The 16372-nt window shown below is 36.8% G+C and overlaps 1 protein-coding gene across 1 annotated transcript in view; it reads left to right on the forward strand.

Annotated features, from left to right (window-relative positions):
• Nucleotides 1-11538: 11538 nt before the first annotated feature.
• The window catches only part of CPNIFS (chloroplastic NIFS-like cysteine desulfurase), a 367346-nt gene continuing 362512 nt past the window's right edge, over nucleotides 11539-16372 (forward strand). Inside the window, exon 1 of the mRNA XM_089433058.1 lies at nucleotides 11539-11937. Within this exon, the coding sequence (XP_089289184.1) occupies nucleotides 11677-11937 (261 nt within the window). The 5' untranslated portion in view covers nucleotides 11539-11676. The remainder of the gene's footprint in view (nucleotides 11938-16372) is intronic.

Here is a 16372-nt window from a genome sequence, read left to right on the forward strand (position 1 = left end):
CTCCTTGGTGCTGAACAACATTGTTATGAAGAGCCTCTAAAATTTCTTCATCTGTAAATTCATCATCACCATAACAATCCTCCAAGTACTGAATAAGATTCAAAGAATGCCTACAGCAATCTTTGAGCAGCAACAAAGAAGGATAACATTCTTTATACATTTCACAGAACACATCATGGAAATCAGCAAGAGAAGATAATAAACCATTTTCCAAACTTTTATACCAAGACCATGCTTCTCCTTCTAAAGTGGCCATAAACATCCTCATGAGACAATCTTCAGGGAAATGAACCTTAAGACTGCGTACATGCATGTGAAACCTAACCAAATGGAGAGCAGCATCATCCTTCTTTTCATCTTTGAATATTGGAAGATCATCTAACCAATCAACCTTTGGCATAGGATTTGGAAAACCAGGGATATGAGACCGATTCATAGGAGCATACCTGGCATTCTTTCTTGCAGTGGAATCCATCTTGAAACTTCATCAAGCTACTGATCTTCTAGCAGTGGAGTCACCTTCTAATTTATTCTTTGATGTGTGGAGTCGCCAAGGTAGTTTTGCAGCCTTGAAAATCATTTGAACTCCTGCTACCTTCAGAAATTCAATCTTAAGCTCCCGGCAGACGCACCAAAATGTTATCACAAAATCACTACTGAGGGCTGCAACCAAGCAAGATTTCATGTAACTCTTTCAACCTAACTTTAGATCAAAGATTAGCCTCTTTGATCAAAGAGGGCTCTCTCACAAACTCTTGATAAAAATTCTTCACTACAACAGATGGCTAACTCTTAACTTATTCATGAAAGCAAAAGCTGGTTGGATACATGTCAAACTGGTTCTCATTGGGCTATGGAGTCTCATACACTAAGTAAACAAGAAAAACATAATCATTTCATGGAAGTCAAGGCTCTTTGCATTAAGTGTCAAACATACTCCATCAAAACCACAGCTTGCTAAACACACAGGAAGTCAGAGCATAAGATTATGAATTCTGAGTGATTGTGTTACAACAAGGCTGTAAAAGAACATAAAATATAAAACACCATCCTTATATTTGACCACAATAATCCATCGAGAATCTTGAGAAGAAATCAATACTGTTTTACTATTACTGTCACAAGTCTTACAATGGCCCAAAACAACTCTGTTTTTGTATAAAATGTCCAACCTTTTTTACATATGAGTCATTTCTATATATAGCCAATCAAAACACTACTACCTGAGACTCCTCAACAAGCATGAAGGGAGCTCGGAATTCTAACATTAATTACCTTATCTCTATCATAAACAAACTAATTAATTACAAGAGATATCGTGCTACGAAAACAGAGGACTCCATTACATTGTCACTTCAAGTCTATCTCCTCGTGTACCTTGCTGCATCCTTGAAACTTGACACCTGTAGCACTTCAATAATAGCCAAACCAAACTGAAAACACATTCACTGGATGAGCAGCTTCGGATGCCTGATGTGTATGTGATTCATCAACCAATAAGAATATGCACCCTGTGTTCACGGTTTCTGCCTCCCATTAGTGTTCATGCATTTAAGATCATGTTTCAAGCCATTTAATCCTCTGATAGTCCCGTATGATTGAAGAAAACTTATGATCTGGCCATCCCATAACTGAACAGGTGTACCACTCAACACCTCAGCAGCCCTACCAGAACCCTAAAAATTCGGACATAAAGTGAAAACTTTCAACAAAAGACAAAATTTCACCTTTTCTTCGAATACTTACATCTGGCACCTTTTTTAAACATCTGACTGACTTTCTATAGTCTCCATGCTGGCCTTAAGTCATCTCTTTAAATATTTGCTGACCTCAGCATTCAAACTCAAGTTTTCAACATAAACAGTCATCTACAGCAGTTTCGTAGCGCGCTACGAAACTGCTGTAGATGACTGTTTATGTTGAAAACTTGAGTTTGAATGCTGAGGTCAGCAAATATTTAAAGAGATGACTTAAGGCCAGCATGGAGACTATAGAAAGTCAGTCAGATGTTTAAAAAAGGTGCCAGATGTAAGTATTCGAAGAAAAGGTGAAATTTTGTCTTTTGTTGAAAGTTTTCACTTTATGTCCGAATTTTTAGGGTTCTGGTAGGGCTGCTGAGGTGTTGAGTGGTACACCTGTTCAGTTATGGGATGGCCAGATCATAAGTTTTCTTCAATCATACGGGACTATCAGAGGATTAAATGGCTTGAAACATGATCTTAAATGCATGAACACTAATGGGAGGCAGAAACCGTGAACACAAGGTGCATATTCTTATTGGTTGATGAATCACCTACACATCAGGCATCCGAAGCTGCTCATCCAGTGAATGTGTTTTCAGTTTGGTTTGGCTATTATTGAAGTGCTACAGGTGTCAAGTTTCAAGGATGCAGCAAGGTACACGAGGAGATAGACTTGAAGTGACAATGTAATGGGGTCCTCTGTTTTCGTAGCACAATATCTCTTGTAATTAATTAGTTTGTTTATGATAGAGATAAGGTAATTAATGTTAGAATTCCGAGCTCCCTTCATGCTTGTTGAGGAGTCTCAGGTAGTAGTGTTTTGATTGGCTATATATAGAAATGACTCATATGTAAAAAAGGTTGGACATTTTATACAAAAACAGAGTTGTTTTGGGCCATTGTAAGACTTGTGACAGTAATAGTAAAACAGTATTGATTTCTTCTCAAGATTCTCGATGGATTATTGTAGTCAAATATAAGGATGGTGTTTTATATTTTATGTTCTTTTGCAGCCTTGTTGTAACACAATCACTCAGAATTCATAATCTTATGCTCTGACTTCCTGTGTGTTTAGCAAGCTGTGGTTTTGATGGAGTATGTTTGACACTTAATGCAAAGAGCCTTGACTTCCATGAAATGATTATGTTTTTCTTGTTTACTTAGTGTATGAGACTCCATAGCCCAATGAGAACCAGTTTGACATGTATCCAACCAGCTTTTGCTTTCATGAATAAGTTAAGAGTTAGCCATCTGTTGTAGTGAAGAATTTTTATCAAGAGTTTGTGAGAGAGCCCTCTCTGATCAAAGAGGCTAATCTTTGATCTAAAGTTAGGTTGAAAGAGTTACATGAAATCTTGCTTGGTTGCAGCCCTCAGTAGTGATTTTGTGATAACACTTCCAATATTAGAACATTTAATGAAACTTGAAAGCTGAAATCAAACAAAAACATAAAGTAAATTATAAACAAATAAGCATGCAAGTGAGGCCATGGGGGCCCTCCATAACTCCACCAGCACACCACTTCAATGGAGACTCAGATGTAGAAGCAAAATTGAAGTATGATCCTTTATTTCAAAATCTTCATTACAAACCAACTCTAAGATTACAACTCTAAGCTTCTAAGATTACATACTCCAAAATTCTAAGATTACAAAAACTTCCAGATTACAAATGGAGGAGATTGTACTCCTATTTATACAATGGGATGAGTAACAAACTCATAATGATCATCCACTAATCTACTTTCCCATTATTACAAAATATGATCCCACAAATCTCTCAAGCATTTTTAACTACTTTCCCATTATTACAAAATATGATCCCTTTGAATCCTCCATAAATCTCTCACATATCTTGGATAAGATATGCCAACCAAATCCTCCATGATCTTCTCCTTAGGAATTGGATAAGATATGCCAACCAAATCCTCCATGATCTTCTCCTTAGGAATAGGATAAGATATGCCAACCAAATTCTCCATGATTTTCTCCTTAGGAATAGGCTTGCATAATTATCTCCTTAATATGGTAGAGGAGATATTAATTCTTCACATATTTCCTACACATCACAAAACTCACATATTCTTGAGATATATATAAAAATATGCATATTTTCTAATATTTAATCATAAATTCACTTGTAATACAAAAATGAATAAAATGGAAAATAAGAAGGTGAAACCCAAATGATATGATAAAAGGTTAATGGGATGATGGAATGTAAGGAATAGTGAAGAAAAAGGTGGATGAAAATATGACATTTCTGAGTCCCAACATCCTCCCCAACTGAACTTGTTGCATGTCCTCATGCAACCATGCATGGGTCTCTTTAAGAACATTTGGCATCCTGAACAACTTTGGCTTTACATGATGATGTCTTTAATAATGAATGTTTCCAGGATATGTGAAAGACATGAGTAACAACTTACATTTTCTTATGGTTGGTTCTTGTGTGACAACCATGAATACAAAGAATGTTGGTTCTTGTGTTAATAACATTCATTTCGTTTTCTGTTCTCTTTTCTTCAATAATAATGTAAACACTCACTGGAAATCATAAGCTATCAATATGCATAAGAAAGCCCTTTTGTAATATTAATGAAGCATGCCAATATTACGTATGAAGCAAAGTGCAACAAAATATCATTGGAAAATAAATGTTGGTGAATGGTAAATGAGAAAAAATGGAGTGATAGTGGTGAAGAAATGGAATCATGGAAGTGAATATGTAGTGTGGTAAAGAAATGGAATCATGGAAGTGAATATGTAGTGTGGTGAAGAAATGAAATCATGGAAGTGAATATAGTGAATATAGTTCTCCCCCCCTTCAACTGAATTGGTTGCATGTCCTCATGCAACTTGACATGGCTCATGAAAGGAAATGTAGCATGGTGAGGGAATTTTCCAAAATATTCAAGTTAGCATATAAGGAATTGCATGATTAAAGATTAGAAAACAACATACCTCTACTTACACAAGAATGATGAACTATGCAAGAGGAATGTAGCTGCTGCTGGATCAGGAAAATGTGACTGATGTTGTTGTTACTGGATCCTGGGAAATGAAGGAATCTGAACTGCTGATGCCGAATCATGGAAAAGATAAATGCTGAAAATGGAACTGTGGTATGTGGTACTCTCATAGATCAGAATTCATGCTGCTGTAACTGCTGAGGGAGTCGTGAAAAAGTGTATAGTCTTCACCTGCTACTAAACTTCTTGGTACAATTCTAATCATGCAAAAGAATGTGTCGATGTCGAGCATGAATAGAAATCATTGGATTACCGGCCATTGATGTATGCCGTTAACCAATGCGAGGCAACTCACCATTGATGTCAATGAATGCCAAGGTACCCGAGTACATCTTGCGAAGTGCGAATGGATGTGTTGAGGTCGAGCCACTTGCAAGATCTGAAGATCAAGGGACTTTGATGTATTCCCATGATCGTCAGCGAGAGAAATTGCCATTAAGGCATGCAAGCCTCTAGGTACTCAAAAGGAACTCTAGTCTATTTCCCAGATAAGGTACTGATGTCGATGGGGCAAGACTTGTTGAAAGGTGGGCCTTAAGGAATCCCACATCAGTCAACGCGAGTTTATACAAAAAGATTTGGTAGGACTATAAATGGAAAGAACTCACGGACAAGCAGTGTGGATCAGCATGGCGAGGAAAACAAGGCAATGTAATCATGGAAAGGGAGTGAGTTTTATTCATCGTTGTAAAACAAGGAGTTGTAATCATGATGCAAAAGGATCGTTGTGGAGTGGAAAATGTCATGATATGTGCAGTGAAGAATTAACTCCTTCAAGTGTCGAAAAATGGATGTAAGGAAATGCATGGTGTATGAAGATGAACTCTTGCTGTGAAAAATGGATATGGAAATGTCATGCTTTATGGATTTACAATTGGTGGAATTCAAAATCTGCTTCAAAAAGGGAGGTGCAAGGTAGTGGTTGTGGAGTTGGATTTGTCTTTAGAATTTTTCATGAATTGAGTCTTTGGAAGACCAATTGTCGTCACAATGTAATCTCCTTATGATCACTTGATTATCCTGTAACCTGTAAAAAAAACTTGGCAGAAAGAAAACATAAGTGTGTTCAAGAAGAAATGGCCATTTCCTTCATGATTCTTACACAAAAATTTCATACCAAATAAAACATATTAAGGACAATCAAAGTGTTGAAATTGACTTAATCATGATATTAAAATCAATCCATTCTTAAAATAACCATGAAAAGTAATACTCCCTGTTTGGGTCAGATGAAATATACTCGTTAAAAAGATTGGCATTAGAAAGATCTGTTGTTGTCTGCATATTAGTATGTGATATAAAAGCATTCAATAGAAATATGTTATGCCAACTTGAAGCTATTGAAACAAGATAATCATCATTTATAGAATCCTCCAAACGTTTGATAAATTGATCCTCAAAATTTGTTTCCAAATGTTCCATTTTTTTATTTTCAGACCTGCATGAATTTTGTGATTTTTTTTTTTAAATAAAAAAACAAAAGAATGAAATTCAATTTTTTTTTTAATAACAAAATTAAAAAAATCAATTTTTTTTAATAAATAAATTAATTAAAAACTAATATAGAAAATTTATAAAAATAAATTAACACTAAAATGGATTTTTTTTTTTTAATATCCTAAAAACACACAAAATCCTCTAGAATCAATGAAAAATCAGGCTTTTATGTAACTTTGAATTCCTCTGCATATTAATTGTAAAAACTGTTTTTCTTCATGTAGTTACCAAAATAGGGTCCCGAAGAACCACGATTTCCTCTTAGACTGTTAGGAATTTAAGCAAACGATTTTTGAGTTATATAATTCATTCTATTATGGAAAAAACCCATGTCTTCGTTTGTCTAGATTTGCCCTGGTTTGATCACAAACTGCTTTTCAAAACTGACGTTTTTAAGGGGTTGCGTTTTGAAGATGATCTTTTTCTCATTCACAAAATTCTAGTTCTCCAGCAAGAGTATTTTTATTGGAATAAATCAATAGATTTTCTGATCTTCCAGATCGCACGAAGCGCGGGAAGAGAGCATACTAATCTCTTGATTTATTTTTATTTATGCAGGTTAGCGTGGATGGATAAAACACAATTAAGATCTGCGACAAAACCTTGCATTATCTACACTTTTTCTGCAATGTCACGGGGGAATTTAGACTCTCGGAAGACAAATCTTTTTGATAATTAGGCTCCTGGCTCACCCGTGATACAAAAACAAGACATAGAAATGCAAAGATGTGCCACTGAATTTATTCATGATGATTTATTTTTTGAAAACAAAACTAAAAACTTCTAATGATAACGACTTCTAATGACTTCTAATGAGATCTCATTTTTATTTTTCTAATCTATTCTACATTAACTTAAAAGATGTTTTATTTTCTAAGTAAAAGCATGCTTCTAGTGAAGCCATCTACGGACTAAAAATTCGAACATGCTCACATCAAGATTTAAAAATTTTACATTATGTTTTGCAAGTATGTGAGAATCTTGTCTTAGAGTTGGCTCAAGGTTATTGTCCTTGCTCTCCAAGAAGTACCTGTTCAACATTGTCAAAGCCCTCATCCGTAGATGGATTAGTGAGAAATGGGGGGTTTAAAATAAAAACTGAATTTAAATTATCTATGTGTGAAAATGAAAAAAAGAATGCTCCAAACTTTGAACTCCTTTATGAACCTGTTGTCACCAAGTTCCACAAATTAGCCCATTAAAACAAATGCATGAAATAATTACTAAATCCTTCTAGTTGCACTTCCCCGCCAACGACGCCAAAATGTGTGGTCTAAAATGCGGATGCAAATTAGAGTTTAATCTAATGTCAACCCAGGAAGGTAAACTTAGAAGTGCTTATCTAAAATATATAGATCTAGAAAGATTCCTAATTTGTCCAAGATCTTAAAGTCCCCTTACAGGAACATATTCATTAAGATCTCTTTCAATAACTGATCAAGCCTAGATCTAACAATTGTTTGAGATCTATGATTCCCTTACAAGAACATATTCTACAAGATCTCTTCCAAAATTAGATCATCTAATTAGAACTTAAAAACGGAAATGAAGTAAACCTAGATCTAATCATTGTATGAGATCTTATGGTTCTTTTACAAAAACACTTTCAAATAAGATCCTTCCAATATTAGAACATTTAATGAAACTTGAAAGCTGAAATCAAACAAAAACATAAAGTAAATTATAAACAAATAAGCATGCAAGTGAGGCCATGGGGGCCCTCCATAACTCCACCAGCACACCACTTCAATGGAGACTCAGATGTAGAAGCAAAATTGAAGTATGATCCTTTATTTCAAAATCTTCATTACAAACCAACTCTAAGATTACAACTCTAAGCTTCTAAGATTACATACTCCAAAATTCTAAGATTACAAAAACTTCCAGATTACAAATGGAGGAGATTGTACTCCTATTTATACAATGGGATGAGTAACAAACTCATAATGATCATCCACTAATCTACTTTCCCATTATTACAAAATATGATCCCACAAATCTCTCAAGCATTTTTAACTACTTTCCCATTATTACAAAATATGATCCCTTTGAATCCTCCATAAATCTCTCACATATCTTGGATAAGATATGCCAACCAAATCCTCCATGATCTTCTCCTTAGGAATTGGATAAGATATGCCAACCAAATCCTCCATGATTTTCTCCTTAGGAATAGGATAAGATATGCCAACCAAATTCTCCATGATTTTCTCCTTAGGAATAGGCTTGCATAATTATCTCCTTAATATGGTAGAGGAGATATTAATTCTTCACATATTTCCTACACATCACAAAACTCACATATTCTTGAGATATATATAAAAATATGCATATTTTCTAATATTTAATCATAAATTCACTTGTAATACAAAAATGAATAAAATGGAAAATAAGAAGGTGAAACCCAAATGATATGATAAAAGGTTAATGGGATGATGGAATGTAAGGAATAGTGAAGAAAAAGGTGGATGAAAATATGACATTTCTGAGTCCCAATAAAAACTTCAATTCATTAATAACAAAGTATTGAAAACTATTTACATGTAGAATGGAAATAAACTAGCTCATGCGATGGTAGCTTATTGTTGAGAAGAGATGTGGTGGCTACATGCCTTCTTAATTGTGTAATAATGATACTCAAGGGCTTATTTATTATTGAGAAACAATGGAAGACCCTAAACATCCAAAAATCTAACCATAGGAGATGAAATGCCAAAATTCTGTGGGTCCCGTTGGGGTAAATTGGTACATCAATTTCCGGGGGTCGTAATTTTGGCATACCTTTTTTCGTTTGATGTGTACGATACCTTGTTAGAAATATCTATCCGAGGACTACAACTTTCAATTTGCAAACCCTTGGTAAAATATAAGGGTTTGCTCGGTTTCTAAAAAACATCATTTAGGGCCTAAAAATGGCTTCGGAAGTTCAAGACTCGAAAAACTGCCAAAAATAGTAAAATGTGCTACAATTAAGGAAACTGAAAGACACAATGGTGGGGGTCCAAGTGGAATAGGCGGGTGGCCACCAATATCCACCTGGATTAATGCAAGTTTCAGGTTGTTGGGGGTCTGTCATTGTACTAGAGGGCCAAGGGGTTTTCCTAGGGAAATTTGTGCCTAGCTCCTTATATGTCTAGCCTAGTAAGTTTTTTGATCCTCCGTAGTGAATTCGTCTTATGTGTATTGACGTGGGTAGAGGGAGTTTCAACATTTAATGATTTGGTCCTTGACTTAATTGAGTATGCTTTAGTTCAACTAGGCTCTTTCAGAACCTTCCTTGTAGTTATGTTTGCATGGCTTTTCTTGGGGTAAGTCTGGATAGTGGTGGAATTGGTGTTAAACACAGGAGAAACCTTGTAGCAAACTACGTCAATGATATTTTATCCCTTCTGTGGTGGCTTACGTGCATTTGTTCAACTATGGGAAGAGACTCCTTGGGGGAATTCGACTACATATAACAGGGACTCTATTTGTGGTTCGAAGCATTGGTGGGTAGTGCCCCTAGGTGATCTGGTGGATACAATGTCTTACTGCATTAGATTTACTCTTTGGGTGTGAAGCTTGTTAGAGTGTGGGTACCTGTTAGACGACGGTCCAAATGGTAATGCCGTGCCAACATGGACATGTGAGAAGAGGCGCTGGAGATAGGCGGAAAGGTGGGGGCAATGAGTAGGACAATCATGACCTGGGTGAGGGTATTGACCTGACACCCTCTTCGCCTTTTGGCACAATGGCCCGGGTCCTTCCACATGTTGACATTGACAATGTTTTGAGGCAGATCACTCTTTTATTGGATTAACTCAACATGGCATGACACAATGACCGTAATGACATTATCAACTTCATGAACCATCTTCAACGGAACCAGTAGCAGATGCATGATAGATTGGGCAACTTAATGAGAGGGCATAGGCACATTCAGGAGAAGTTGGACCAACTTGAGATCAAGCTAGTTCATATGGAGGAACACGCCCATCATGATTTCAAATTCCCTTCATCTCCTAGAACATGTGTGAACCACCCTGCTCCAGTCAACTCTTATGATTTATGATGACTATTGGTTATATCACAGTCTTATAGGTTTTTTGGTTTTACTTACATTTCCAATTCTGGCTATTTTTGCTATCTTGGAAACTTGCTATGTGCATGAGTTTGCACCTACTAGCCAATATATGAGGCAATAGTGAGACTAGTAAGATTTTTGGAAGCTATATGTTGAAATGATACATAGAAAATTATCGACTAAAAACAATTATTTTATTTTATTAAAAAAAAGAAATATTATTGTATAATGAAATTTCAACCTAAAAATATACCATTGGGTATACTCTTTCATTCCATATCATGTAAATGATAATGAAAAAAAAAAATATTATTGTGTAATATGATATAAATGACAATAGGAGAAAAAATATTATTATTTAAGGAGAAAAAAATATTATTGTATTTCAATTAATAATATATCATTGAGATATACCACTTTCATTCAATATCATATAAATGATGAAAAAGATAAAAAAGCAAAAAATATTATCGTGTAATATCATATAAATGATAATGGAAGAAAACATTTTATTATTTAAAGGAAAAAATATTATTATATTTCAATCAATAATATATCATTGAGATATACCACTTGCCTTCGATATCATATAAATGATGAAGAAGAAAAAAATTCATTCAATGTCAAATGGGAAAAAATATTATTATACAATAAAAATTGAATGAGAACGGAAGAAAATATATTAATGTATAATGAAAATATAATTTAAAGATATACTAATAGAATATACGATTACTCTCATATTTAAATAATATTAAAATTATTTAGTGATATGAACTAATAAAAAAATAAATAAGAATGAAAAAATTGGCATTTTATTTTAAAATATTATATTTTTTTATCTAGTTGTATATAAATAGTAATGATAATGTCTATTGACTTTAGCAAAATTCATTATAAATAATGACGATAATATTTATTAATATTAAATATATACATATGATCGAACCATCATCTTTATATGTGAATATGATAGGAAAACCACCGAGGAGGAACGATATTAACTTTTTAAAATAGAAACGAAATTATGGCACTTGATAAAATTATCGTTGTAGAAACACTACAGGTCAGAGACAACACAGCAAAACCTATATTAAAAGACACGTGGATAAATTTTTATATACGGGACAAAAAAAATCAGAATATTATATACTGCTTTGCTTGAACACGAAAGATACGCCCCTTTGTCTTGATCGGGGCGGCTGGAGAACGATTTAGGAAAATATTATTATTATTATAAGGTATGGAAGCGAGACAAGATTACAAGATTATAAGCACAACACAACCGAACAGGGGCGAAAAATGCAGAGCAGATAAGACCTGAGACACAGTAGAATCAGCCAATGGCGAGAGCAATTCCAGTGTGTTGCACGCACCCCCGACCTTATACCATAGCTATTGACAGTGGTAGTGGTCGCGGTTTCCAGTCGCACACGGGAATGAAGCTAAGCGTTTACTTCCAATCGAAATCACTGTTTTCAGGACGAAAAAATGGGGTGACCAGGGCCATGTCGGCCGTTTCCACCCCTCCCAGTGTCAATGCCAATCGGGGGACGGCCTCGCTCGGCGAAATCACTAAGCCAGATTTCCCCATTCTTAACCAGGTACGTAATTTTTCTCTCTTCTTCAATTCTACAAGCTTCTCAGCAGTGTATGTGCACGTCTACGCTTCATAAACCCTAGCTATCCGAGCATATACTGCTAATTTCTTTCGCATTTAATCTGTTTTGAATTAGGTATACTGAGAGGAGTGTCGTGCGTGGATGAACTTGGTGTTGGTTTTGATGTTAGGGCCGAGTGACTGAATTGTATAGCTTTAATTTTGATTAGATAAATTCTATAATGCAACCTTGGCCACTTTTGAGCTCATTTGGCTTTCCCAGAGTTCATTTATTTCTTCTCGCAGAAAAATGAAATATATATATATATATATATATATATTGAACACCCTGGCTATACCTGTAGGTGTTGCTTCTCATCATATTGCTAAATCCTACAAACATTACTCAGACTGGAGGAGTTCTATTCTTAGAATTGATATCAAAAAGCACAGAGCATGAACATCGCCAATCAGCAGAATAGAGATATCATGGACCGTCTTAGTTTGAGGAAGATCTAGCATATTTCTTCAGTTGTTTATTCTATTCACTGGAGGATTTGGTGTCTATGGAAACTATTTTGACCTTTCCTACAACTTTGTTATCTTCTCTGCTAGATGGAGATTAGCACGAAACTATCACCTGATTTGGCGGGGTGTGTTGTGGGTGGGGGGGGGGACAAGGGGAGCCAGGCGCTGGGAAATAACCTCCAGTCGTCTTCTAAAAGTTTATTCTAATCTGGATGTATCTGATTATGTGCTCCAATGACCTCAAAGCCTCACTATCTCCCTCCGTTGATCTGCATTTTTTCCTACCCTCTCAGCAAGGTTTCTAAAATCTGCTTCTATTTGGATCACGATCTTTTCAAGTGCCAGGTGTTGGAATCTATGTCGAGAAATTGCGCGCCAGCCTCTCTTTTCTTAATTTACTGAACTATCGACCTCCTTTTTCAGTTGTTCAACCTCTTCCCCCTCAACGACTTTAGAGATTGATAATTCCTTCGTGCCATACAGAGCTGGCTCTCTTCCCTGTTGGCAATCTCAACTTATAGGCACCTAGTTGGATGCCATGTTGGTGAGCACATCTGGAATAGTGCAACCATGTTGGCTGTTGTAAATTTTTCTAATTCTAGGTGACTGCTATTCCAATGTTATCTTAATAAATAACTCAAAACAGAATTTATTTGATAGCAGAAAATTAAATTTCTGACCATTTCACCGATCACACAATAGCTGAAAAATGAATAGTGGAAGCAATAAAACAAAACACATACATACACAAGGATTTCTCCTTCAACTCAGCTTCTGATTCCTTTCATCAAAGCTTACAAGGTGACATTTGCAGCCTGCTTGAATCAACAGTTTGTTGAAGAATGCAGCTATGGTTGGTCTTCATAGTCTTTGATGTATTTGTAATATTATGTAAAAACACAAAAGAGAATTATGGTTACTTGTTTAAGCATGTTCTTCATGCTATTTTTTTTGTCAAAAGAAAAGTCTCGAAAGGCATGTTCTTCGTGGCCTTTACAAAAGAGTAAAAATGAATTTTATAATGTATTGTTATGTAATCTGTTACCACTCAATTTAGCAGGGCTCCTAGGAGGGGTTCCTATGGGACTACTACTCGATCAAGTCGCAACAACGGGACAAGGACCCACTGTCACCTTAGTTGATGTCCAAATGGGAGGAGTCCCGGTATAAGGGAAATCACTATGAATGATAAGTCAATGATGGGGTAGATAGTGATTTCAAGAGCCCATTCACAGGAGAGACTCAAATGATAGGGTTTACTTGCTCTAGAAGCAAGGTGTGGGGCTCTCCAAGAAAGGCTCAAAGGAGGCCTAGACCTAGGGATTAGAGATATTTCTTGACAAGGGATGCCCTAGACCCAAGATTCCTAAAGAGAAGAGGTTTCTAAGTGGCCTTGTGAAATAAGAAATGGTAGAGATGTGGGACCACAAAGAAGCCCAAGGGGACCCAAACAAGACCTAGGGTTTCGGGTGAATCTTCAAACAAAGAGCCTAGGTCAAGCAAGGGGGAAGAAGGGATCAGTAATAGATGAACTTCCTTTGAGTTTTCAAGCATAGGAGATCCCTTAGAAAGCCACTAACCTAGAAAGACCTAAATCCAAGTGATTTTGGAGCTAGGGCTTGGTGTATCTCACAAATCGACTGTGAGATTTGCTTCAAATTTGGAGGGCTAGTGGAGGACACCCCAGCGCAGTTCCTTGCCAACTCGCTCAACAAACTGATGGCTAGAATGGAATTCGTTGGATGCCCTAGCTAGGTCATCTAGGGTTAGGGCAGAAAAATTGTGAAAAAGGGAAAATTTTAGGGTGATCATCAAGGACTTGAGACCAGTGCCTAGCCAATTGTGGAGAATGGAGTCAAAGTGAAATTGATTAAGGATTTTTGCTCTACCAAGGAGCCTTCCTGCAACTTCGCATGCCCTAGAGAAGCAGCTACAAGGTCACAAGAAAGATTTATACTTCGACTTGCCAAGTAATGGAGTTTCAAGGTGCAAAGAGTCAACCCACCCCTAGGAATGTTTCGATCTTCTTGCCAAAATGAATAACATATGCAACGAGCCAAGATTACCAAGTGTTTAAGAATTTCGCATCACAATTAGGGCACAAAATAACCATAGCAATAACGTTCCATACATTAGACAATAAGCATGTAAAATTTCGCATAAAAGAAAGCACTTACATGACATGAAGATTATATCCATCCATTATACTTGCAAAAATGAAGCTCCAAGACAAATAACAAATATCCAAACATCAAAATGCATCAATTGATCTCCAATTCATCCAGCAATAGCAGGTTCAAAATCTTTTCTCCAAAGAGATACAAATCCAAGTGATGATGAGGAATGGAATGAGATTCTCATCAATATATATGATCCTCTAAGGGATTCGATTTGCCTAATTAGACCTAATCACGCCCCTAATAATAAAATAATGTACAAAATAACGTCCTTTGGTGACAAGTCCACCAAATAGCTCCATAATACGAAAAATAAGCCTCTCAAGAGGGTCGAAATCGTACTACAATAGCTAGGAGGGCCATTGAAAGGCCTAGTGAAGTCCCTTATGTGCTAAAATGAGTGGAAGGGCTCCGAAAATAGTGATAAGGGGATGGCCCTTTGATCTCCAAGCAAATGACCTGTGGTGCTCCCAAGTGGTTGTGGGGGCATAAAAACATCCTCGTGGTTCTCCAATTGAATCGAACAAGCATGTATTCCACTTGCAAGGGCTGGGACAATGATGTAAGCCCTCCCTTTGTCTCCCATGGTAAGACACAACCCCATTTGGGCCCTAGATCAACTGCCAAGTGTGTGGTGCAAGTGTGTAGCCGACTGGGCAAGGTGGTCCAGGTGCATCATCATCATCAAATAAGTGGGACACGAGCGAGCAATGAATGGTGCTAAAGGATCCCATGGCATGGCTATCTGCTATAGTGGAGGCCCATGGTTCTCAACACACACCCTACAAATGCCAATATGACCCTCTGAAGGGGTTGGACCCCGTATAGGGAGACCAAACCCCAAGATGAAGACCCACCTGCAATCCTGTATAAGATCCAATGCGTCTCCTCACCTTCCAATACAAAAAATCATTAGTGTAATTGAGCAAATGAGCTTACAAATCATGGAACCAAGTGGGCACTTCATAGTGGCATGCCCTTCCATAATGGGCTTTAGAGTGTACAAGTGTCTCCAAGTTCAAGAAGGAAGTTAATCAAGGACCCTATTAGGTGGTTTCAACCTCTAAGGGAGTGGCAAGTCCATGGTACATCTGTCATGTGGCAAGTGTCATGTGATATAATGATGGAACAGAGTGGGGCATTAGGGGAAGGCTCCAAACCACATGCCATGGTACAAGGGTAGCTATGATGAGGGAAACCCACACTTGGGTGTATAAATGTAGGAGGGAGCAATTGTGGTACATGAGTTACCTCGGCCTTTGTTTTTCCACCCTTCTTCATATGCCTTTTGCCTTTTATTGATTTTTCTCTTTATAACTGCTCGGGGCTCTAGGGAATGAGAGCATGATGTGTAAGATATAACAGTGATTACCCCCTTAAGGTTGGACAATTCATCTCTCACTAGGGCTTGGGACAATGATGTAGGGGGCTCATATAAGGGCCCTAGGAATCAAGGTGATGGCCATGATAATAGGGGCTAGAGCTCATGATGGCTTTTGCCCATGTGCTAAATTTGTATATCTTGACCATCTTTTGCATTTTATGGTAAATTTCTTGTTGAGAGTAGCCAAATTATGCTTTTTACTTTCTTTTTAGCTGTATCAACCTTCGGGGCATCGTGCCAGGCCTGACCCAAATTGTGGACAAGGGGAGGGGGAGGCTTATTCCTTGTGGACTCAATGGACAAATGTGGACCTAGATGGGAAACATGTGAAAAAGGGGTTATAATGAATG

This window comes from Pinus tabuliformis, chromosome 5_1, assembly GCF_031772625.1.
Source record: "Pinus tabuliformis cultivar Carrire ecotype Pingquan chromosome 5_1, CPIR1, whole genome shotgun sequence".
Taxonomy (NCBI): Eukaryota; Viridiplantae; Streptophyta; class Pinopsida; order Pinales; family Pinaceae; genus Pinus; species Pinus tabuliformis.